We start from the raw sequence: 23,400 nt of genomic DNA, 5'->3' as shown, positions 1-23,400 counted from the left end.
CCCAGGGTGAGCAGTGACTTCCACATGTTTATACATCTGGTCTGGGCTACCAAAATGGTATTTTTAAATAATGTCCATGCCTGATTTAAAGTCCTCGCCTTTACCATTGTTCTTATTTTATTATTATTTCCCTTTTGAAAATTAAATGCTGCTATAGATTTCCTTAGTGACTGCACTCCAGTTATTAAGTCAAATTTGATAAAGTTATGATCACTATTTCCCAGGGCACTCAAAACCATTATCTCTTGTACCAAATCCTGCATTTCACTAAGGACTAGATCTAAAATAGCTCCTCTCCTGTCATTTCCATGATCAGTTGCTCCAAGAAGTAATCATTTATTATGTCTAGGAATTTTACCTCCCTAGCATTCTCTGATGTGGCATTTAATCAGTCAGTATTGGGATAACTGAAATCACCCATTATAATACTGTTACAAAATTTGCTAGCTTTTTAATTTCTGTTAACATATCTTCATCTGTCTGATCATTGTGACCTGGCAGGTGGTAGTATAGCCCTACATGTATATTCTTTCCCTTCCCTTTCCATGAAGATGTATTTTATAAGGTTACTTCTAAGTATATCCCCTTTCACCTTCATCCTATGTCCCCTTATTCCAGAGCATCCTTTCAATTGAAAGAGACTTGCCTCCTGTGCATTGATGCCATGAAGATATTTAAACATCACTATCATATCTCCCCTCTCCCGACTTTCTTCCAAAGAATACATATTGAAATCTGTGTCCCCAAATACATTATGATGAAGACCACTGACCATTTTAATAGCCACCCTCTTGACCAACTCCATTCTGTTTCTATCTTTTTGAAGATGGGGGGGGGGGGGGTCTCCAGAATTGTACATGATATTTTAAATGAGGTCTCATCAGAGTCGTATACAGGGGCATCATCACTGCTTTTTTCCTATTGGCCGTTCATCTCCTTATGCATCCAAGCATCCTTGTAGCTTTTGCCATTGACTTTTTTTTTAACAATTTGACCACCTTAAGATCATCACATATAATCACACCCAAGTCCTGCTCTTCTTTTCTACTCAAACGTTCTTCATCCCCTAAACTGTACTGTTCCCTCAGGTTTTTGCAGCCCAAATGCATAACATTATTTTTAGTATTAAATTTTAGCTACTAAATTCTGGACCATTGTTCATGCTTTTCTAGGTCCTTCCTCATGTTATCCGCTATTTTCATTAGAATATATGGTATATAAAATAAAATTGACCCTTGAATAATAACATGACATATTCATCAGCTAAACTGGCTGATTTCCACATTCTAACATTATTCAAAAATATATTTCTATCTTTTATTAAGATTTATGAACCACTTTAATGAAAAGATTCATGCAAGGCAGTGTACAGCTGGTACAGCTGGACATTGGCAACTTATACTGCAGTAATAGTATGAGGCCAATATTCAAGGGACTTGCATATTTAGCAGCTGCTGCTAAATGCATAAGTCCCCTATCTGTGAATTTTCAGTGGCACTATATCAATAGTGCTGCCAAAATTTCCCTCTAAACAATCTGGCTCCATCTGGATAGTCCCACTGTAATAAAAGATCATTTTTCCTAAATATTCCAAAGCAATAGCATAGCACCTCTATAACTGTAGCTAATGTCTAAATATTTCCTTAAGGGGTAGGAAAAGCCTCCGAGAATTTGGGTTCCTATAACGTTCAAATAACTGTCATAGCAAGTTCTCTCTCGTTTTCTTCAATCATTGGCCCCAAAACCTCCCTATTATTTTATAAATCCTGTTTGAGATATGCAGCTTTAAATCCTCTCCAAAATTCTTTTGGTGCACTATCCAGCTTATTTTCGAAAGAGAAAGACGCCCATATTTCAACCCAAATCGGGAGATGGGCGTCTTTCTCCCGTGGGCGAACAAATCGGTATAATCGAAAGCCGATTTTGGTCGTCTTCAACTGCACTCCGTCGCAGGAACGAACAAAGTGGATGGGGGCATGTCAGAGGCATGGTGAAGGCGGGACTGGGGCGTGATTATCAGCCGAGGAGAGATGGGCGTCTTTAGCTGATAATCGAAACCAGAAGGGCGTTTTTGATGAGAATTTGGTCTGCTTTATTTGGACCCTTTTTTTTCAGGTCCAAGTCCCAAAAAGGGGCCCCAACTGACCAGATGACCACCGGAGGGAATCGGGGATCACCTCCCCTGACTCCCCCAGTGGTCACTAACCCCCTCCCACCCCAAAAAAACACTTTACAAACTTTTTTCCAAGCCTATATGCCAGCGTCAAATGCTGTACCCACCTCCATGACAGCAGAATGTGTTCTATCCTCTGACAGCCTTTCTCTGGTTCTGATGTGAGTCTCAGGTGAGTGTGACACCTTTTCTGTTATGCGCACTGCAGAGTCACATCAGCAATGCATTGTGGTGGGTGTAGGGTATTGGGCTCCGTGATTCCACTAGCTTGTGTTAAATGCTCACGATGTTAGTAGTTGTTAGGCTCTACTCCCTTGGTGCTTTTCTCTCTGCTTACTGGGTCAGAGTGTGTCCTGTTTTGTTTCCGGTAGTCCATGAGGTAGTTGCCATATTTGTAAGCCACTTTTAGATCCCTTTCATGTGTTAGCCACGTTACAGAACCTAGTTCTTACCTTGAATGTTGCTGAAAGAGGGCATTGTACAGCATTCTGCCAGCTCTGACCTACTGCTAATCTCAGTACCAGGGAGACTCGTTGCCAGTGGGGCACAACCTCTGATCTTCAGTTAACTGTGAGTAAACGTGCTTATTTCAATAAAGGACGTTTTCAGAGCGATTAGTCTTCAGGTGTCAACTGGTGTGGTAAGTTTATACAGCAGCAACAAGTCCTAGAGGCCTGCATTTATGCAGGTCCCTGGAGCACTTTTAGGGGGTACTGCAGTGCACTTCAGGCAGGCGGACCCAGGCCCATCCCCCCTACCTGTAACACTTGTGCTGGTAAATGGGAGGCCTCCAAAACCCACTGTACCCACATGTAGGTGTTCCCTTCACCCCTAAGAGCTATGGTAGTGGTGTACATTTGTGGGTAGTGGGTTTTGGGGGAGGGGGCTGGGGGCTGGGGGCTCAGCACCCGTGGTAAGGGAGCTATGCATGTGGGAGATGTTTCTGAAGTCCACCGCACTGACCTCTACGGTGCCCAGTTGGTGTCCTGGCATGTCAGGGGGGCCATTGTACTACGAATCCTGGCCCCTCCCACGACCAAATGGCTCGGATTAGGATGTTTTTGAGCTGCCCGGTTTTAGTTTCCATTATCGCTAAAAATACAAAACGCCCAGCTCAGAAATGAAGAAATCCATGGCATTTGGTCCGTACAAACCGTATTAAAAAAAAAAAAAAAAAAAAAAGACGTCCATTTTTTTCGAAAATACGGTCTGTCCCTCCTCTTCACTTACCCGTTTTCGGACATAGACACCCATAGAGATGGGCATTCGCGTTCGATTATGCCCTCTATATCAAATTACCTCCATAGTTTATAAGTTTATTAACATTTGATATACCACAGATTATAAGTTCTAAGGGGTTTACACTAATCAAATATCAAATAAGATAATAGAATTATATATAAGAAAAAAGCTACAATCTTTATAAGAGAATATAAGAAAAAGTACAAAACAAACATTACTGTCCTACTGCATCCTATGCTCCACTCTACCACCAGTACAAGATTATCCAGCTACTAAACAGGAAGGCCTGGGTAAACTATCTGGTCAATATTCAGCACTATTTAACTGGCCAGGAATGGCTCCTGGCTGATTAAATAGCATGTAGCCCACTAATCACCAATATTCAGTGGGAAATATCTGGCTATCTCCGCTGAACATTTGCAGTTATTGCATAGCAGCAAAACAGGTATATCCCATGATATAGTTGGCTATCTGTGAATACTAAAGTGCTGACCAGCTAAGTTTAGCGGCCACATCGGACCATCTATAAACTTAACCAGCCAGTGCTGAATATTCACTTAGGGGCCCTTTTACAAAGCGGTGGTAAAACCAATGCGGGCTTATAGCATGCTAATCTGGAGCTACTGCCGGCCAAATGCGGTTGCTGGCAGTAGTTCCAGCTCCAGCACACACTATTTCCCTCGCTGAGGAAAATAGGGCTATAATTTTTAGCACGGTGCTAACTCGGTTAGCATGGGAGCCCTTACCACCACCTCAGTGGGTGATGGTAAGTGCTCCTCCTCACATGGCCATGTGGTAAGATCTATCTTACTGCTTGGCCATGGCTATTTTCAACCATTTTTACCCGCTGAAGAAAAAAGGGCTGCAGTGTGTGGCAAAAATGGCCCCCACCCCGGTTAAGTTTGAGCCCACCCAAAAAATCAGATATTCAATGCCAGTCACCGGAAATGGCCCGGCATTGAATAGCCAGGTTCAGCGTCGATCGCAGCACTTATGTTGGCTGCCTCCCACGGTCTGAATATTGGGCCCTGTGTCTTTAGTCCCACTCTAAACTTCCAAAAAGACATCTGAAACCATTTGGTTTCACAAGTCATTCCAAAGAGAAGAAGCCATGATGAAAACAAAAATCACTTACCTAATAGTATCCAGGTGAATAACCTAAAAAGTGGGAATTACCGATAAATTCTGTTGGCTAGATATAAGAGTATGACCCGCGGTATAGGGTATAATGGAACCTACCAGAAAAGAGTACTCTCCTGTATAATAAATCTTATGTGTCATCACCAGTATTTTAAATACTATGCGATAAAACACAGGCAAACAATGCTCATTCCAGAGAAGCCATGTGACATGATCAAAATTTCCCATTCCTGTAATAAGTTCAACCATAGTATTTTGTATTAACTGGAGGTGCCTAATATCTTGTTGATGAAACCCCTGGAAAAAAGCATTACACTAGTTCAAGTGATGAAGAATTAAAGCAAGTGAAAGGATAGTGAGAGACAGAGCTAATCAATCGAAGAAATGGAAAGTCTTCCTTGTAATCTCAGAAAAATGTGATTGAAAAGACAGTTTGATTTTCAGTACAATGCTCAGAATTTTAATTATATCTACTAGTGGAATAATTGAGTATTCAAATGTCCATAAAGATGGTATATCGGGTTCAATTTTAATATATGAGCCACAAGCCAGTCCAAAATTTGATTTCACTTTTGGTTAACAGTCAGAATATCTTGTGGATCTTGAGGATTCATTTTTATCAATAGCTGAATATTGCCAGCATACATATATGAAGAAAATCCTAATTAGGCCCGAAAGTCATAAATATTCCAGCCCTGCCAAAAGGCATGTACTGTTAGGTGGTTTGGGTTATATGAGGTCCACAGCATGACAAGCTTCAGAATACTAAATTCAGACATGTATGATCAGATATTGTGCTGTACCGTGCAATGGATATTGAGCTATCTATAATATGTACTTTGCATCTGAAATATTTTACATGATTTTCAAAAGCTTTGCTGTGGGTAAAAGAGTAATTTACTTATGAAAATGAGCCTGATATGTAAAGGCATTCCAAATGGGCAGGGCTAGGGAGGGATTTCACTTAGGGGTCCTTTTACTAAAGGGTAGGAGGGATACTGCCCGGATAGCGCACAGCAAAACAGCACTACTATGGGGCATTTCTGGATGCCCTGCAGTAGTTCTGGTTTCAGTGTGCGCCGTTTCCCATGTTAGAAAATAGAAATTATTTTCTACCGTGGTGAGTGGGGAGTGAGCATGACTGGCAGTCTCAGGCAGTAATGGCCGTAAAATTAGCGCACAGCCATTAAGAACACCAATGAAAAAAAGTTTTCTACAGTTGTGGAAAATGTGTCCTCAGCATACAGCAATACCACGCGCCAACACTACCGCATGCCACTTTTTACCATAGCTCTATAAAAGGACCCCTTAAACACATACTTTTGAAAATGGTGGGGGAAGAGAGGTTGGTGGTTGGGAGGCGAGGATAGTGGAGGGCAGACTTATATGGTCCGTGCCAGAGCCGGTGATAGGAGGCGGGACTGGTGTTTGGGAGGCGGGAAATACTGCTGGGCAGACTTGTACGGTCTGTGCCCTGAAAAAGGCAAGTACAAATCAAGGTAAGGTATACACATGAGTTTATCTTGTTGGGCAGACTGGATGGACCATGCAGGTCTTTTTCTGCCGTCATCTACTATGTTACTATGTAATCCTGAAAATTTATACGTGTGAAACAGAACATGTAAGTGCCTACACATAGGGGTCCTTTTACTAAGGTGCGCTGAAAAATGGCCTGCGGTAGTGTAGACGTGTGTTTTGGGCACATGCAGAATCATTTTTCAGCATATCTGTAAAAAAGGCCTTTTTAATTTTTACCAAAAATGGACATGCGGCAAAATGAAAATTGCCGCGCATCCATTTTGGGTCCGAGATCTACCGACAGCTATTGACCTAGTGGTAAAGGCTCACACGGTAACCGGGTGGTAATGACCTATGCGCGCGCCAAATACCACGACACGCATAGCTGATGTGTGCCAGAAAATAAAAAATATTTTTCGGATGCGCACCAAAAATGAAATTACTGTAAGGGTCAAATGGTAGCCGGGCGGTAACTCAGAATTGGTGTGCATTGGTTGCGCATAGGCGCTTATGCGGCTTAGTAAAAGGAACCCATAGCTTCCCTTTTTCTTAGAAAATCAGTCAAATCAGCACACAGAAGACTATGCATTTACTTTTTACATATGTGCATAGTTACCTCTAAATTAGCAACAATAAATTAATACTTCATCTAGCAGTTTAAGTCTCAGTTATATAACCTCATTGCACTTTACTCAGTATGTATGGGGCAAAAAGTTAAAAAAAATAGTAATAATTCATGTGTACTAACTACATTACAATGTAATCTAATATTGCTATCAACCACTGAGTAGGTGATCAAACAAACAGCAGCTGTGTAGCAGCTAACCATTTTCTAAGCATTTTATCTTTGGCCTGCAACTGAAAACATCAATGCTTCACCACAAATTTCATTCCACCTCTGTGTTTAACGATGGATGAACTGACAAGCTATTCAGGGTCCCCATTACAGGGAAAAAAATTCTTTATTCAACCTCAACTGACATCTCATACTTCATACATAATGTAAAGTCCTCTTTATAAAGTGACAAGTTCAGGAATTGAGCACAAATCTTTGAACAATTGTTGTAAGTTAAAGGGTTCATTAATAAACATTTGCCTCTTGTCAGGTATGCGCTAAAATCATTGCAATGTAAAATAAAGATGTTAGAAGCGGTTTTGTAATTTTATTTGATTACACAGCTTGCAAAAAAAAAAAAAAGGCACTGTTATATACTCTGTTGAATTTTAATTGCAAATTTGGAAATCTTGCTTCCTGGTAGGATATGTCATGCCCTTGATGATATCTCCTATTTCATTTTTATCTAATATACTGCCTATCAAATATATATAATGTATTTACATTTCTAAAATGGTCATACATCAAAAATAAAATATAGGGTAATATACAGTGTAACAAAACACAATTATATCATCATACAAACATGTCGGCTGATAAGCTGGCAGCAGCCAGCATTGTTTAAAACAGTGACTGTGGTTGGCCACATTAGCTCCAGATATTCAGAGCTGGGCCATGCCCAAGCCCTGACACTGAATATCCCAGAGCTAATTTGACCGATGCTCGTTAAATATCAGCTGGGACCCACATAACTCTTTTGTTCTTTGTAAAGCCCCCCCCCCCCAATCCTCTTCCTGGCCCTTGAAAAATCCCCCTTCTTCCTCCCTTCCTCCAGCTCACCATTATGTAGAATCCTCACCCACTTCCCTGAACATCATCCCACTCCCCAACCCCCTGCGGTCTAGGTAGGACCTCCCCAGGCCTACCTGATGTCCCTGCTGGTTTATAGGGTCATCGGGGGGAGCAAAGCTCCCTCACTCCTGACCTGCATGACTTCCCTAAGAAAATGACTGCCGCAACCTCTCAGGCTACTTTGTGTAGTACCATGAACTGCCAAGAGAGGTTGCAGCAGCCATTTTCTTAGGGAGGTCACATGGGGCAGGCGTGAGAGGGCTTCATTCCTGCTTCCAATGACCCCATGGACCACCAGGACATCAGGTAGACTGGGGGGGGGGGGGGGGGTCTACCTAGATTGCAGGGGGGGATGTTCAGGGAAGGGGTGTGGGATTTTACATGGCATTCTTTTTTTTACTTTTTATTTTATCAAGGTCTTTATTACAGTGATCAAAGATAAATACATCCAAGTACAATATACAGCCTGCATAAGGAAAAACAACATATTCTCGAAGCTAAGGAAACCTCTAATATGTATAGTTTGCTTTAATTAAATAATATTAAAGAAAAAAAAGGAAGAATAAAAACAAAGGAGGAAGTAGGGAAGCCCATTACAAAGTGTTGTACCGCCTTTATACGAGTCCTAGCCGGGTGCTTAAAATATGCCCTACTAGACCTGCAGAATGTCTCAAATGTGGACAGGATGGTACTTATATCCACTGTTGGTGGTCCTGTCCGGATATTGCCCACTTTTGGGTTGTGTTGTGGGACTACTTGGAACATCTCTTCAACAGTTGTCTTTATTGGCCTTGATGATGACTTGGAACTGATTAGTGAGGAACAGGTATTATTCATCCAGAAATTATGTTTGATGGCAAGACGTAGCATTCTCCTGCAGTGGATCCACCTGGAGCCTCCATCTTTGCAATCATGAAGGAATCAAATGCACCATTTGATTTGGATGGAGCGCCTTTCCGTTTTGGGAGCCAGTCGTAAAAAGATTGCCCAATTCATAATAATGTGGACCCTGTTTTTGGACTCTGGACTGTTTGATTACACAGTGGACTGTTGAATGCATTACAATGTTAAAAGCTGGAACTGGATGCCAGGTTCCTGGTATTTTTTTAAATTATGATGTTATAGATATTATTTTGCTGACTAGATTCTTTGCTGATAGACGGTGGATGGGGGGGGGGGGGGAGATTTGGGAGTTGTTTCTTGAAATTGTTTTTCATATATGGTCATATGGTATTGTGCTTCTTATTCATCATTTGATAAAACTTAATAAAGAAGATTTTAAAAACTGGATATGCAAAGCCGAAGCCCGCACAGGTCCTGGATTTGAATATACAGGAATAAAGCTGTCGGTGGTAAGCAAAATGCTCACCCTCCGATGGTTGAATATTGACTCCCTATATTTTTGATACGGAATACATATTTTGACTTTTTATAAAGAATTCTTTTCTATGTTTGGTCTTTATTGTTAATAGTGCCTTTAAACAATAGACATAAAGGGCTAGATTCTATATATCATGCCTAAAACATCGGTGCTGAAAAATATACACATAGGAATATTCTATAAAGTACACCTACATTTAGATGTACTTAAATTAGATGTACTAAATTTCTGCATGGTTTATACAATATGCCACGCGCCTGTCCATACAACTAAATTTAGTTGTGGGCAGTTATACAATGGGCCCTTATACAGCGTGGCAGTAAGCCCAAAGTGGGCTTACTGCTCACTATTCTGGGACTACCACCTGCTCAATGCGGCCGCCAGCGGTAGTCCTGCCTCGAGCACATGCCATTTCTGGGGGAAAAAAAATAAAACCTCTGGAAATGGCTTATGCGGCAGTAACCCGGTGGTAATTGGGCATTGCTGCATGCTGCCCAGTTACCACCGGTTTAGAAAGTGAGCCCTTATCGCCACCTCAGTGGGTGCTGGTAAGGGCTCCCCGCCGCATGGTCATGCAGTAAGAGTTATCTCACTGCATGGTCATTTTTTGGGCTTTTACCGGCTGCTTCATAAAAGGACCCCTAGATATTAGAAACACCCATGATCCTCCCATTCCACACCCATGACCGTGCACGCTTTTCAACTATGCAACTTAGAATTCACGTGCATCACGTTACATAATACACTTAGACAATTGTGCGCATAAATTCTAATTAATGTCAATTAGTGTCAATAATTGCTTGTTAATTGACAATTATAGGAGCTGACTGGCTTGTTAACTAATTAAGTTGCATGCGCAATTCAGAATATGAACGGATTTGTGTACGCAACTAAAGTCATGCTATACAGAATCCGGATGAAAATGTGACCTGATATGCTAAAGGTACCAAAAGTGGGGTATGTGACTTATTTATACCACAAGATATCCATTGCATAATCACTGAAAATTTCAGCCTTATGGACTAATTACATCTTTAAAAAATGAGAAGTATTTATCAATTTCAAAAAGTATGTTTTTGGAAAAATGCATTTGAAAAATAGGAAATTTAAAACATCTATATCTCTGTAATCCGTAGGAAGTTATGGACAAAATTTTGACTATGTTCTTTATAGACTATGGTCAAATTTCAAAATTGAATGTTGCCCAAATTTACCCCTCCAAACTTTTATAGCATTTATCTCTGTTATTTGTAACCCCGCTTTTGGTATTTTTTCACTCAGCGGGTCACGAGTAGGAAAGTTATTTTAAAATTTCTATAGGTACTCTATTAAATTACACTCCAAAGCTCTCATTCTTTATCAGGTTACTTAAATTTAAATGCCTTTTGTTGTCTTAAATTTTATAGAAAATTGCCATCCATGCAGGTAAGGGTACACTGAAATGCATAAATGGAAGTTGCACACCTAAGCACTATTCTGTAATTATGCTCTTAAATGGCATATAATTGTTACTACTACACTACTACTACAAATCATTTCTATAGCGCTACCAGTCGTACACAGCGCTTTACAATTGAACATGAAGAAGAGACAGTCCCTGCTTGAGAGCTTACATTCTAAATTAGGACAGACAGACAGGACAATTAAGGGTAAGGGTAGGACAGACAGATAGGACACATAAGGATGAGGGACTATTGAAGAGAGGAAGACAAGATAAAGGTTACGAACAAGTGAAAAGTTAGGAGTCAAAAGCAACATCAAACAAGTAGGCCTTTAATCCAGATTTGAAGGCGGCTAGAGATGGAGCTTGACGTAGCGGCTCAGGAAGTTTATTCTAGGCATAAGGTGCAGCAAGATAAAAGGAACGGAGTCTGGAGTTAGAGGTGGAGGAGAAGGGTGCAGTTAGGAGAGATTTACCTAGTGAACGGAGTTCCTGGGAAGGAGTGTAGGGAGAAATGAGGGTAGAGAGGTAGTGAGGGGCTGCAGAGTGAATGCACTTATAGGTCAATAAGAGGAGCTTGAATTGTATACGGAAACGGATAGGGAGCCAATGAAGTGACTTTAGGAGAGGGCTGATATGAGCATAGCGACTTTGGCGGAATATTAGTCGTGCAGCAGAATTTGTTAGAGAGACATTCACAGGGAGGGGAATGGGCAGTGTATAGGTGGGGCCAATGTTTTCATAGGTAACTCACAGATTACTGTAAATTGCACATGTAAATGTCACATTTAGGTGCTACCATTTGCCTGCATGGTTTCCTCTAAGCTGAGCAGGAATCCTCCACCTTCAATCCTGCCAGTGAGGGTGCTATCACATTTTCTATAGAGAGTAACAGGCAAGACTCCAGGGAACCTGTCTGTCCCTATCAATTTAAATCACAATATTGAAGCACTGACTCCCACTGGCCACAATGGAGGACTGTCGCTCAGCTTAAAGGGAACAGTGTTTACCTGAGCCATAGATCTAATCATAAATGTGCACATCTACATTTTCATGCAATGATGTTAGTTTATACTAGCATTCTGCAATGACACGCACAGGCTACCTGCATTATTACAGCGTCTAAATGGTGGCACCTTGTTATAGGATTGTCTCCCATGTGTCTCTGTATACTGCTGTGCACATGTGGTATGCAGGAAACTAATAATGATTTCTCTTTGCAGGTTTGCAGGACAATCCTTGGATATGTGACTGTAGCCTATATGATATGGTGCACTTTTTGAATGCCCGTGCCCCTTTTGTAGCATTTATAGAACCGAGACTGCAATGTTTTGCACCCCAGAGTCTCTCTGGAGTCTTGTTCAGCCAAGTAGAACTGAGGAAATGCCAAAGTCCAGTGGTTCATATGTCTATGGAAAAAATGAAGGTCACCGTGGGCAATATAGTGTTACTGCCGTGTGGTAGCACAGGTGTACCCATTCCTGAGCTCAGCTGGAGAAGAGCTGATGGATTTCAAATTAATGGAACAGGTGAGCTTGTCATGAAATTTCTGATGACCGTTTCTTTAGTATTGAACGATATCTGTCTTCATAGCTTCTGTATCAAAAAATATGCTTACTGAAACATTTTTGTAACTGATTTTGCTTTTCTAGGATGGAGCTCAAATAAATCTCAATCTAAAATTTTGATATGCCATAGCTTCTGTTTTAATAGCCTAGTAATTACAGTGCTATCACATTGTAGGTTATGGTTCCATTTCCTACACATTGGGATAAACAACGTTTGTGTGTCCTTTTTTCTCATGGGCTTTCTACTTTTTGCATATACATAATTTTGCTTTCAAACTTGACTAGGGTTTAAACATGTGGCCACTTTCACCTGCTCTTCAGTGGGTAGAATTTAACTGAAAAAGTACAAGTACAGATTTGAAAATGAAATCTTCCCTTTTAATTTTCCTTTCTCAACTTAAACATGTCAGAAATTCCTCTTCTCAGAGCAGTACATGTGTTTGTGAAACCCTGGCAGTTAGCTGTTCAGTGGGAGGGCAATTTTCAGACTGTTAATTAATCCAAGTAAAATGCTTTTTAGTAGGAATATGCACAGGAAAAAGATTTTAGTTCATTTTCACATTTTTTGGACTTTTTTTCTTTTTTATATTTGGACCTTTATTCTATTTCTCTTACACATTTGTATTAATAAAAAACATAATGCACCTTATAACTTTTTAACGTATATTAACTGATTTTTTTATGGTGATAAAAAGGAGCAGATCACAATAAGAAAAGTTCCCTTTAAATCACACTCCTTGGCATGGTTAAACCATGAGACTTGTTTCTTGTTTCATGGAGTCACATTCTCTAGGGGGCCCTTTAACTAAGCCATGTAGGCGCCTATGCGCACCCCAAGGTGCCTCAATTTTGAGTAGCCGTGGCACTTGCGGTAATTTCATTTTTGATGTGTGTCTGCTACACGTGTGGGCGGTAATTGGGAGGTAATTGAAATTTTACAAGAGTAGACCATTACCGCCCAGTTGCTACGTGAGCCCTTACCACTAGGTCAATGGCTGGAAGTAAGGTCTCAGACCCAAAATGGACACATGGTAATTTTCATTTTGATGCACATCCATTTTCAGCAAAAATAAAAAAGGCATTTTTTACAGGTGCGCTCAAAAATGATTCTGCACACACCCAAAACACAAGTCTACAGGCCATTTTTCAGCATGCATTTGTAAAAGGGCCCCTCGGTTTGTGAGGTTTTTTTTGTTTGTTTGCATTTATTTTTGGTCCCACTTGCTGATTCTCTTGTGAAACAGGAAGTAAGTTTTGTGAAAGCTCCAGCAAGTGTGACAAAAAGAGGGTGTGGCTTCATGAAACAGGAGGTTAAGTCTTGAGAGAGCCCCAGAGTGAGTGACTAAGAATAAACCAAAAAAGGGCATGATGCTGCGACACAGCAACAGAGTTGTCAAGGGTGAACCATCCCAAAAAGTGAGATTTACCATATCAAGGAGTGAGATTGAAGGCCAAAAAGTAAGATTTTTCAGACGGCGGACACCATATGCAGGAGACCAGTAGCCAGATGGTTCCATTTACAGCTCTGAACCAAGGAGGTAGGGTGTCTGTTGCACACCAGTTATCTATCCCCTGACACAACCCTGAAATATGGCCAGTGTCTGATTTATTTGGTTTTATTTTAAGACCTTACAAGAATAAAGATTTATAGGGAACATTTCTTATTGTAATCTGCTCCTTTTTCTTGCCACTTTGGATTTTGCGGATTGCATGTCCTGTTGTTTCCTTGGATCTTAATTGATTTCTTTTTCATTAATTCATAGGTTAATGCATGTTAAACTGATTTTGTGCACCCTAAGTGGCCCGCTTATTAAGGTGCACTAAGCAGTTAGTGCAGGTTTTAGCATATGTGAAAAATAGCAAGTGCAGTAAAACACCCGTGCTAACTGTTTTGTACAGTTTGGGGTGGGAACAGGTGTGGATGACTGTTCCCTCCAAGCTGTACAGCAGTCCTCCTCCTACAGTTCTGCCAGTGGGTAGTGCTGTTTCATTAACACAATTTCAATAATGAGGGACAGGCAAGCTCTGCAGGTTTCCGGGGAACCTGCATGTCCTTAGTGATTGAAAACACAATATTGAAACACCACCCCCTACAGGCAGGTCTGTAGGTGGAGGACTGCCAGACAGCTGAGAGGGAAAAGTGGTATGGGCGGAGATAGGGTGTGGACAATGTTTACAGTTAGCACCTGGTAAATTACCATGCACTGTCACTGTTGTAGAAAGTATGGTACACATAACACTTGCTCAAGTGGAGGTGATAAGTGCACCTACATCAACTACAGTTAGCATGGCACAGTCTCTACCCCCCACACCCCAAAAAGCAAACCATGATTGGGTGAAACATCTTTATTTGGCAACTTGAAACTTCATGGTAGTGTGAGACTACTGCTAGCGGTCATAGCTGCAGTTCTGATCATAGGATCACAATGAGGCAAGAACATATGGGGATTGTTCCTGTCCTGACCCTATCCTAACAGAGATAGTGCTGAAGGTAAGAGCTGGGTAGTTGGGGGTGGGGAGAGGGTGTGGTGATGCTCTTAGTGGAGTGGGGGTTATGGAGAGGATGATCTGGATTAGATTGCTTTAGCATTGTGGGCCAAGGTAAATGCATCATCACCAAATATTGCAGATGCACTTATTGTGAGATATCTAGTGATACATTTACCATTCAGTAGCCTCCAGATTCTATACAGGTAGGGCTACCATATTTTGTACCCCCAAAAGGAGGACACATGCCACGCCCCTTTCATACCCCGCCCCTTTCACACCCTGCTCTGCCCCCTTTCACGTCCTCGCTCTGCCCCATCACATTTTCCCTCCCCCCTGTCACACACCCCATCACTCCCTTTCCCTGTCAACACCCTCCCCTTACCTTACTACTGCCCTGGTGGTCTAGTGACCTCTTCGGGGCAGGAAAGAGCCCCCTCTTTCCTGCCAGGAGCGCTGCCCTGCATGCATCCTTTCTGTTGTTGATCTTGGCACCGATTCAAAATGGCCACCGAGAGTTGAAGTCTCACGAGGTCACTTCAACTCTCGGTGGCCATTTTGAATCGCTGCCGAGATCAGGAACAGGAAGGATGCATGCAGAGCAGCGCTCCAGGCAGAAAAGAGGGGGGCTCTTTCCTGCCTCGAAGAGGTCACTAGACCACCAGGGCAGTAGTAATTAAGGGGAGGGGAGGCTAGCAATCTGCCCATTTGTCCGGATTTCTGGACAAACGGGCAGATTGGCAAAACTCGCCCGGTTGCCCGGACATGTCCTCAAAAAGAGGACATATCCGGGTAAATCCGGACATATGGTAACCCTATATATAGGTTGCCTAAATTTGGGTGCAGAGCCCAAATGGGTGCACAAACTACTTAATCAGTTGGGCACTAACAACCAGTTATTCATCTTAATTGGATTTAATTGGCACTTAATTGGGCCTAATTTGGATTTATGTATGCATCTGCCTATATGCCAGTGGTGGGAGGCAGGGCTAGTGGTTGGGAGGAGGGGCTAGTGCTGGGCAGACTTCTACTGTCTGTGCCCTGAAAATGGCAGATACAAATCAAAGTCAGGTATACACATAAAGTAGCACATATGAGTTTATCTTGTTGGGCAGACTAGATGGACCGTACAGGTCTTTCTCTGCCGTCATCTACTATGTAACAATCCAGCTTATTTTCTAAGGAGATCGCCGGCTATCTTCCGACACAAATCGGGAGATGGCCGGCGATCTCCTAAAGCCAGCCAAATCGGTATAATCGAAAGCCAATTTTGGCCGGCGCCAACTGCTTTCCGTCACGGAGGCAGCCAAACTTCAAGGGGGTGCTTTGGTAGGGTAGCGAAGGCAGGACGAGGGCATGCTTTGAGATGGCTGGCTTCGCCCAATAATGGAAAAAAGAAGGGCGTCCCTGGCGAGAATTTGGTCCACTTTATTTGGTCTCTTTTTTTCAGGTCCAAGTTCCAAAAAAGTACCCGAACTGACCAGATGACCACCGGAGGGAATTGGGGAGCACCTCCCCTTACTCCCCCAGTGGTCACTAACCCCCTCCCACCCTCAAAAAAAACAACTTTAAAAACTTTTTTTGCCAGCCTCAAATGTCATACTCAGGTCCATCGCAGCAGTATACAGGTCCCTGGAACAGTTTTAGTGGGTGCAGTGGACTTCAGGCAGGCAGACCCAGGCCCATACCCTCCAAACCCCCTCTAAAACCCACTGTACCCACATGTAGGTGCCTCCCTTCACCCATAAGGGCTATGGTAGTGGTGTAGAATTGTGGGGAGTGGGTTTGGGGGGGAATTTGGGGGACTCAGCATCCAAGGTAAGGGAGCTATGTACTTGGGAGCTATTTTAATTTTTTTTTAATTTTTAGAAGTGCCCCCTAGGGTGCCCGGTTGGTGTCCTGGCATGTAGGGGGACCAGTGCACTACAAATGCTGGCTCCTCCCATGATCAAATGCCTTGGATTTGGCCTTGTTTCAGATGCCGGCCTCGGTTTCCATTATCGGCGAAAACCGAGGCCAGCCACCTCAAACCCGGCCATCTCTGACATTTGGCCGGCCCCAACCGTAATATCGAAATGAAAGATGGCCGGCCATCTCGTTCGAAAATACGGTGGGCCCCACCCCTTCAGGGCGCCGTCCTCGGAGATGGGCGTCCCCGGTCGAAAATGCCCCTCTATATGTAACTATAATGCAGCACACCCAAAGTGTCTTGTGTGTAACCCAAAAGGGGGTGTGGCCATCAGAAGAGCATGGTGGGTCAGAGGCATTCTAAATATTTAGGCACAGTGTTATAGAATACCAAGGTTATGTGACCAACTTGCACACCAGAATTTATACTAGGTTTCAGCGCAGGCATAAATCCTCACACTCAAAGTTAGGTGCAAGAATCGATTCAAAGCAGTATTCTACAAAGGGTGCTCAGCCTGAAGTGCCTTATATAGAATACCATTTTGTACAGATTATTTTCTGGCACCTAAATATGAGCCTCCAAGGTGTATTTATTGAAATACTGTGTTTGAAGATTTCCTGTCTCCATTGTGTTTTTGGAAGAACCACTTTTTCCACCCTACTCTCTTGACTTCTGCTGCTGCACTCATAGGGGTCAGTGTCCCTTCACTTCATGTGGCTGTTTTTGCCTAAATATAAGCACCATTTATAGAATTTACCCCTAAGTGTCAGCCCTGTGCCATAGATTTCCTGCAAATACTAGTCATAATTCCAACATTTACTACACAGGCTTTGCACTTACTACAAGTTAAATTTTGCAACTAACGTGTGGTAAGTGGAAAAAACTTACTACACTTCAGAAAACAGATCCCTAAGGGGTCCTTTTACTAAGTTACTGTAAACATGAATGCATGCTTACCACGGCTTTTAATGCCTTACCATGGGGCATGCTGAGGCATCCCACGGTAATTTTGGCATCTTGCACGCTCCCCACATGCTAACAAATAGATTTTATTTTTGCGGGTCAGGGGCAGAGAGTTGGTGTGTACTGCCCTAATCAGTTAGCGCAGCTACATTGCCATGCACTAGCTGATTAGCATGTGGTTAGTGCGTGAGCCCTTACTGCCTGCAAAATAGGTGGCGGTAGGGGTTTACATGCTAATGGCCACACACTAATGGGGAAATTAGCGTGTGACTCATTATTGAAACAAGAGAAAAATGTGACTTATACTGGCAGCGCTAAAAGTGGCCTCAGTATGTGGGGAAAGCCCTGTGTTGGGGTTAGTGCTACTTGGTAAAAGGGTCCCTAAACGTTTTGTTTTATAACATATATAACTTTTATTGAGTTTTTAACTGCAACAAAAAGAGAAGACAGTTACAGCACTGCAATAATAACCCATGTATCAGTAATATAGAGCCCAATTCACATGGGAACCAGGTAGAGAACAAAGAAAATAAAAAACAAACTGCATGATAATTTTGTAGTAAAGATCCACCCCCCCCCCCCCAGCTAGAAAAACCAAAGAAATGTTGATACAGGCAAACATACAATAAAAGAGTGCAATCTATAAGAATTAGAGGGCATACGTTATCAAAACATTGACAAAACTGTTATCAACCACCGACATTAGCTGAGAGAAGAAATCAAAGTGAAATTGATTAAAAGAAGACCAAATGTTGTGATAAGTGGACAGGTCTTCTTAATGTGTAATTCACCCTTCCAACTAAAGAGGAAGGAGTATGTTGTTTCCAAATATGATCAGTTATCAAATTGACAGTCAAAAGCAAGCTCAAGAGCAGTTTAGTATGATAAGATGAAACCATGTGCTCCAAATAGCACAAAACTAACCCATTTGGAGGCACTTCCCTCATTAGGAAATATTCCTCAAGAAAGTTTAATCTGCACCAGCAAACACATTGTAAAATAATATAAAATCTGGTCTAAAAACCTTGAATGCTGGGGCAACTTCATACCCTCTCCAGCAATGGTACAATGACATAAGGTGCTGGATTCAGTAAATAGCGCTCAAAGGGCCCTATTTACTAAACCATGTTATAGGCGCTTTAGCGTCTTTAATGCGCGTTTACCATGTATGTGCGTTAACCATGTATGTGCCTACAATATCCCTATAGGTGCCTACATAGTTAGTGTATGCACTAATTGTAAGTGTGTTAAAAATGCTAAAGCGCCTTAGTAAACAGGGCTCAAAGTTAGGTGCCATTAAGATCCATGCCAAGGGCCCAGATTCTATACACGGTGCCTGAAAAATGCATGTGGAGTAAATTTCCACCTAAACGTATTCTATAAACGGCACCTAGATTTAGGTGCGGTATACACAATATGCTAAGTTGATATCCCAGCGCCTAGAACTGCGTGCATCCATTTATACCAAGGAAAACATGGCACGTAGATTTAGGCACAGAGGGGCATATTCTATAACCGTGCATGCAAATTTTGGAACACCCATAAAATGCTCATTTCCCTGCCCAGAACCATGCCCCGTTGGGCCTGTGCACATTAGAATTTAGGCGCTCTGTGTTACAGAATATACTTAGTGAGTTGTGTGCATAAATTCTAATTCTTGCCAGTTAGTGCTCATTACTGCTTGTTAAGTCTGTTACCGATGCTGATTAGCTTGTTAAGCCAATTAAGATATGTGCATTGTTATACAATACTCTTGGATTTCAGTGCAGAATACTAGATGTGATATATAGAATCCGGAGGTAAGTGCCAATTCTATAAAGGATGCTTAGCACTAAGCAACCTTTAGAGAATAGCGCTTAGAGTGGATTCCCGCACCTACCTTTGGGCTTGAGGATTTACACCTGCTGAAACCTGGTGTAAAACCTCAAGCCCAACTGACAGCAGTTGGGTGCTGAAATCCAAGTATTCTTTAACATGGTGCCTAATTTCTGGGGACGCCCCTGACCCGCTCATGCCCCTCCCATGGCCATACCACCTTTTGAGTTGCATGCTATGAAATTTGGGCACCTATGTTCTAGCATAGGGGTTTGGACAGATATGTGCATAACATTATTTTTGCCAATTAAGTATCAATTAACTCCAATTGTTGGCACCTCATTGATCAATTAGCTTCTGCATGAATCTGGGATCTGTGCCCAAATTTGGACGCCAATTTTGAGTGACCTTTATAAAATCTGGGGGGAAGGCTCCTACTATGGTGGAGTTATGAGGTAGTGTACATTCTCATTTTTGACATGGATAACACACATTTAGCAGTATGATCCAAATTTGTTGCCAGAAATACTTGAGTTCATATCATCCATTTTCTAGTATATCTCAGAAAAGCAATTGTGAGCCTAATTTTTTAAGACAAGCTAAGAAACCAAATATGCACTAGCAAATGCATATCCCTACTTTTATAATACCTGTATAAATTGCTTTGAAAATTGATTTCCCTGTGACCTCAAGTAAGCCAGTTAATCTTCTTATGCTCACTGAGAGATTGTGTCATCCAATTTGAGCTTGGAAAAGAAGCAATGGTGAATAACAGTTCAGGCTGGTCACATGAATAGCTTAAATGTTGTCCTGTTTTGGAAAATTTCAGACTTTGGAGTCTGAAAAGCTTTGATTACGTGATTAATTAGCACATAATAAAGTGTTCTTGCACAAACTGTATTATTAGGCTTATTAAAATACACATAAGCCTCATTATCCCTTCGTAAGAGAGTGCTGGCTACCTTTTCTGAATTTTGGGTCACCAATCACTAGTAGGGAATCTACGAGATATTAGAAAACAGATAGCTTATGATACCACTTACTGGACAAATTGCAAAGAAACAGTCTGACAGAGAAAGAAACAGATGCTTGGATGTCCAATCACAAATTATTCAGTCCATAGTTCATGCCAAGTCAATTCCTATTCAAAATAATTCCTGATTGTCCCAAACAGCAAAATGTTTGCAGAACAGAAATGGTTTAGCTACTAACTCCCAAGACAGCACTCATTTCTGCGAACCTTAGCTAGGAGACACAAATGATTCATTTACATATTTAGCTAAATTGTGCATGATATGAATGTGATATAAAATACACATACTTGATCCTGATCTGTCTTTACCACTTTTCGCATACAGAAAGTAGAAGTTAGCCTGGCACTGACCTTACTTCCCGACTAGTAAAGCTGCTGTCAAAGCATACTCCATCCATGAGTTATTTAAGTTTTGTTTTGACTTAATTTTTATCCTCAGGGATACTCTACTACTACTACTACTACTATTTAGCATTTCTATAGCGCTACAAGGCGTACGCAGTGCTGCACAAACATAGAAGAAAGACAGTCTCTGGTCCTGATATTCAAAATGATTTAAATGGCCAGGAGAGGCTCTTAGCCATTTAAATCACCCGTCTGAGGCTAACCAGGTATTTTCAGCAGCATTTAACTGGATAGTGCAGCTGAACATGCCTGGTTAGTGCTCAAGATGAAACTGGGTATTTTGGGAGTGTTCCAGGGGCTGAGTTAGCAATTAACTGGTTAAAATAATTGCACAAATAGGATAAAATGCAGTCCTATATGTGCTTCTTCATTGCCAGATAAGTGCTGAATATCGCACTTAAGGGCCCTTTTATTAAGGGGCACCCAAAAGTAGCCTGTGCTGGTTAGGCGAGTGTTTTGGACATGCGCTGGTCCATTTTCTGAGCGCGCCTGGAAGAAAATTGGATTTTTTAACATGTCAGAAAATGGAAATGTGGTAAAATGAAAACCAGTGCACATCCATTTTCGGCCTGAGACCTCAATGCCACCCACTGACTTAGTGGTAAGGTCTCACGCACTAACCGAGTGGTAAGCATGCAGCTCGCACTAACTGCCAATTACCGCCAGGTATTTTCGGCACATGCCAAAAATGAAATTACCGCCCGGGGCATGCAGTAGTCGAGCAGTAGTGCCAATTTGACTCATGTTGGATGCACGGAGGTGCCTACGCACCTCTGTACAAGGGCCCCTGAATCGGCTATGTTGTAGCCAGCTTCCTATACCTGGAAATTCAATGCCAGAGCCGGGACACTATTGAATTTCTGGGTTTAACGCTGGTGGTGGACAGCAAACACTGATGGACGCAGGCTGAATATTGAGCCCTCTGTGTTTATCCCAAGCATTTTTAGATTCTGTCACTGTTTTTCTTTCTACAATCTCTCCCGGGAGGGTATTGCAGGCACTTTCCAACTACTGGAGTTGCTGTTAAAGTGTACTCCAGCCATGAGGTCATTTAAGTTTTTGTTTGATTTGATTTCATCCTCTTTATATATAAGAATCTTCTGTGTTTATCCTCTTGCATTTTTTTGTATTGTGTCACTGTTTTTATCTCTATAACCTCCACCAGGAGGGTATTCCAGGCATCTACCCTACTGTCAATGAAAAAGTGTTTCCTAATGATACTCTGAAGTCTACCACCCTGTAATTTCAATTCATATCCTCTAATTCTACTATTTCCCCATATCTGAAAAAGGTTTGTTTATATATGAATACCTTTCAACTATTTAAACAACTGTATCATATCTTCCCTATTCATCCTTTCCTACACATATTCAGGTATTCAAGTCTCTTTTCATACATCTTTTAACGCAATCCCCATACCATTTTTGTCACCTTCCTCTGAACTACTTCAAGTCTTTTATGTCCTTAGTGAGATACAGCCTCCAAAACTGAAACAATATGCCAAGTGGGGCCTCACCAGATACTTGAACAGGGGCATTAACACCTCCTTTCTTCTACTGGTTAAGCCCTTCTCCATGCAGCCTAGCATCCTTCTAGCTATGGCCACCACCTTTTCACATCGTTTCACTGCTGTGAATCCTCAGTAGCAGTCACCCCAAGATCCCTTTCTCAGTCCCTGCAAATCATCCTTTTGCCCTACTCCCCAAGTGCATCACTGTGCATTTCTGCACATTTTAATTTTAACTACCAAACATTAGAACATTCTTCTAATTTTTGTAGATTACTTTTGTAGATCACTCTCTCCAGGGTGAAAATCATCATGCTGTTTGGAAAAAGTTAATAGAATTGGCCCCAGTACAAATCCTGAGGCATTCCAATAGCCACCTTTCTTTACTCTGAGTGAATTCCATTTACCAACACCCTTTGATGTCAACCAGTCTCTAATTCAGTTCACCACTTTTGGTCCTAACTTCAGCCCACTCAGACTACATCTAGTGCGTATCCTTTATTCAGTTCTCTGATCACCCAGTCAAAAACCAATCAGATTTGTTTGGCATGATTTCCCCTTGGTAAAGCCATGTTGCCTCAGATCTTGCAAACTGTTGGATTCTAGAAAGCTCACTATTGTTTCCTTCAACAGCACCTTCATTAGTTTTCCAGCCACCAAAGTGAGGCTTACTGGACTGTAGTTTCCCACTTCTTCTCTGTCACCATTGTTGTGAGGTGGGACCACATCTGCTCTTCTCCAATCCCTTGGAACCTGCCCTATCTCCAATGATCTAATAAACAAATCTTTAAGAGGATCCATCAGAGCCTCTCTTAACTCCCTCAATAGCCTTGGATGGATCACACATGCCCCATAGGTTTGTTGAAAAATTTGTGGTGGCATTATAGCTGGAAAATTAACAGCAGCAAAAAGCTATGGTTATTTTACTGTTCTAGGAGTATTAAAGGGACCGGGCAAAATCAAATAGAGCTGTCCCCTGAGTCCCTACCACAAATTCCTCTCCATAGCCCCAAATCTGAAGACTCCTCCAACCTAAAAGGTCCCCCAAGTCATGTACCCCCCCAACAGGAAGGTGATCCCTGAATTCAGATCTACCCCAAAGTCCAGATTGCCCCACCTGCAAGTCTCCCC

The 23,400-nt window shown here is 41.9% G+C and overlaps 1 protein-coding gene across 1 annotated transcript in view; it reads left to right on the top strand.

The window, feature by feature from the left end:
* LRIT1 (leucine rich repeat, Ig-like and transmembrane domains 1) overlaps nucleotides 1-23,400 on the top strand; it is a 59,649-nt gene that overhangs the window by 20,290 nt on the left and 15,959 nt on the right. Inside the window, exon 4 of the mRNA XM_030204981.1 lies at nucleotides 11,806-12,111. Coding sequence (XP_030060841.1) covers nucleotides 11,806-12,111 — 306 coding nt within the window. The remainder of the gene's footprint in view (nucleotides 1-11,805; nucleotides 12,112-23,400) is intronic.

The sequence above is a fragment of the Microcaecilia unicolor genome, chromosome 5, assembly GCF_901765095.1.
Source record: "Microcaecilia unicolor chromosome 5, aMicUni1.1, whole genome shotgun sequence".
NCBI lineage: Eukaryota > Metazoa > Chordata > Amphibia > Gymnophiona > Siphonopidae > Microcaecilia > Microcaecilia unicolor.
The sequence above is the reverse complement of the archived record's forward strand: the minus strand, read 5'-3'. Positions and strand labels throughout refer to the sequence as shown.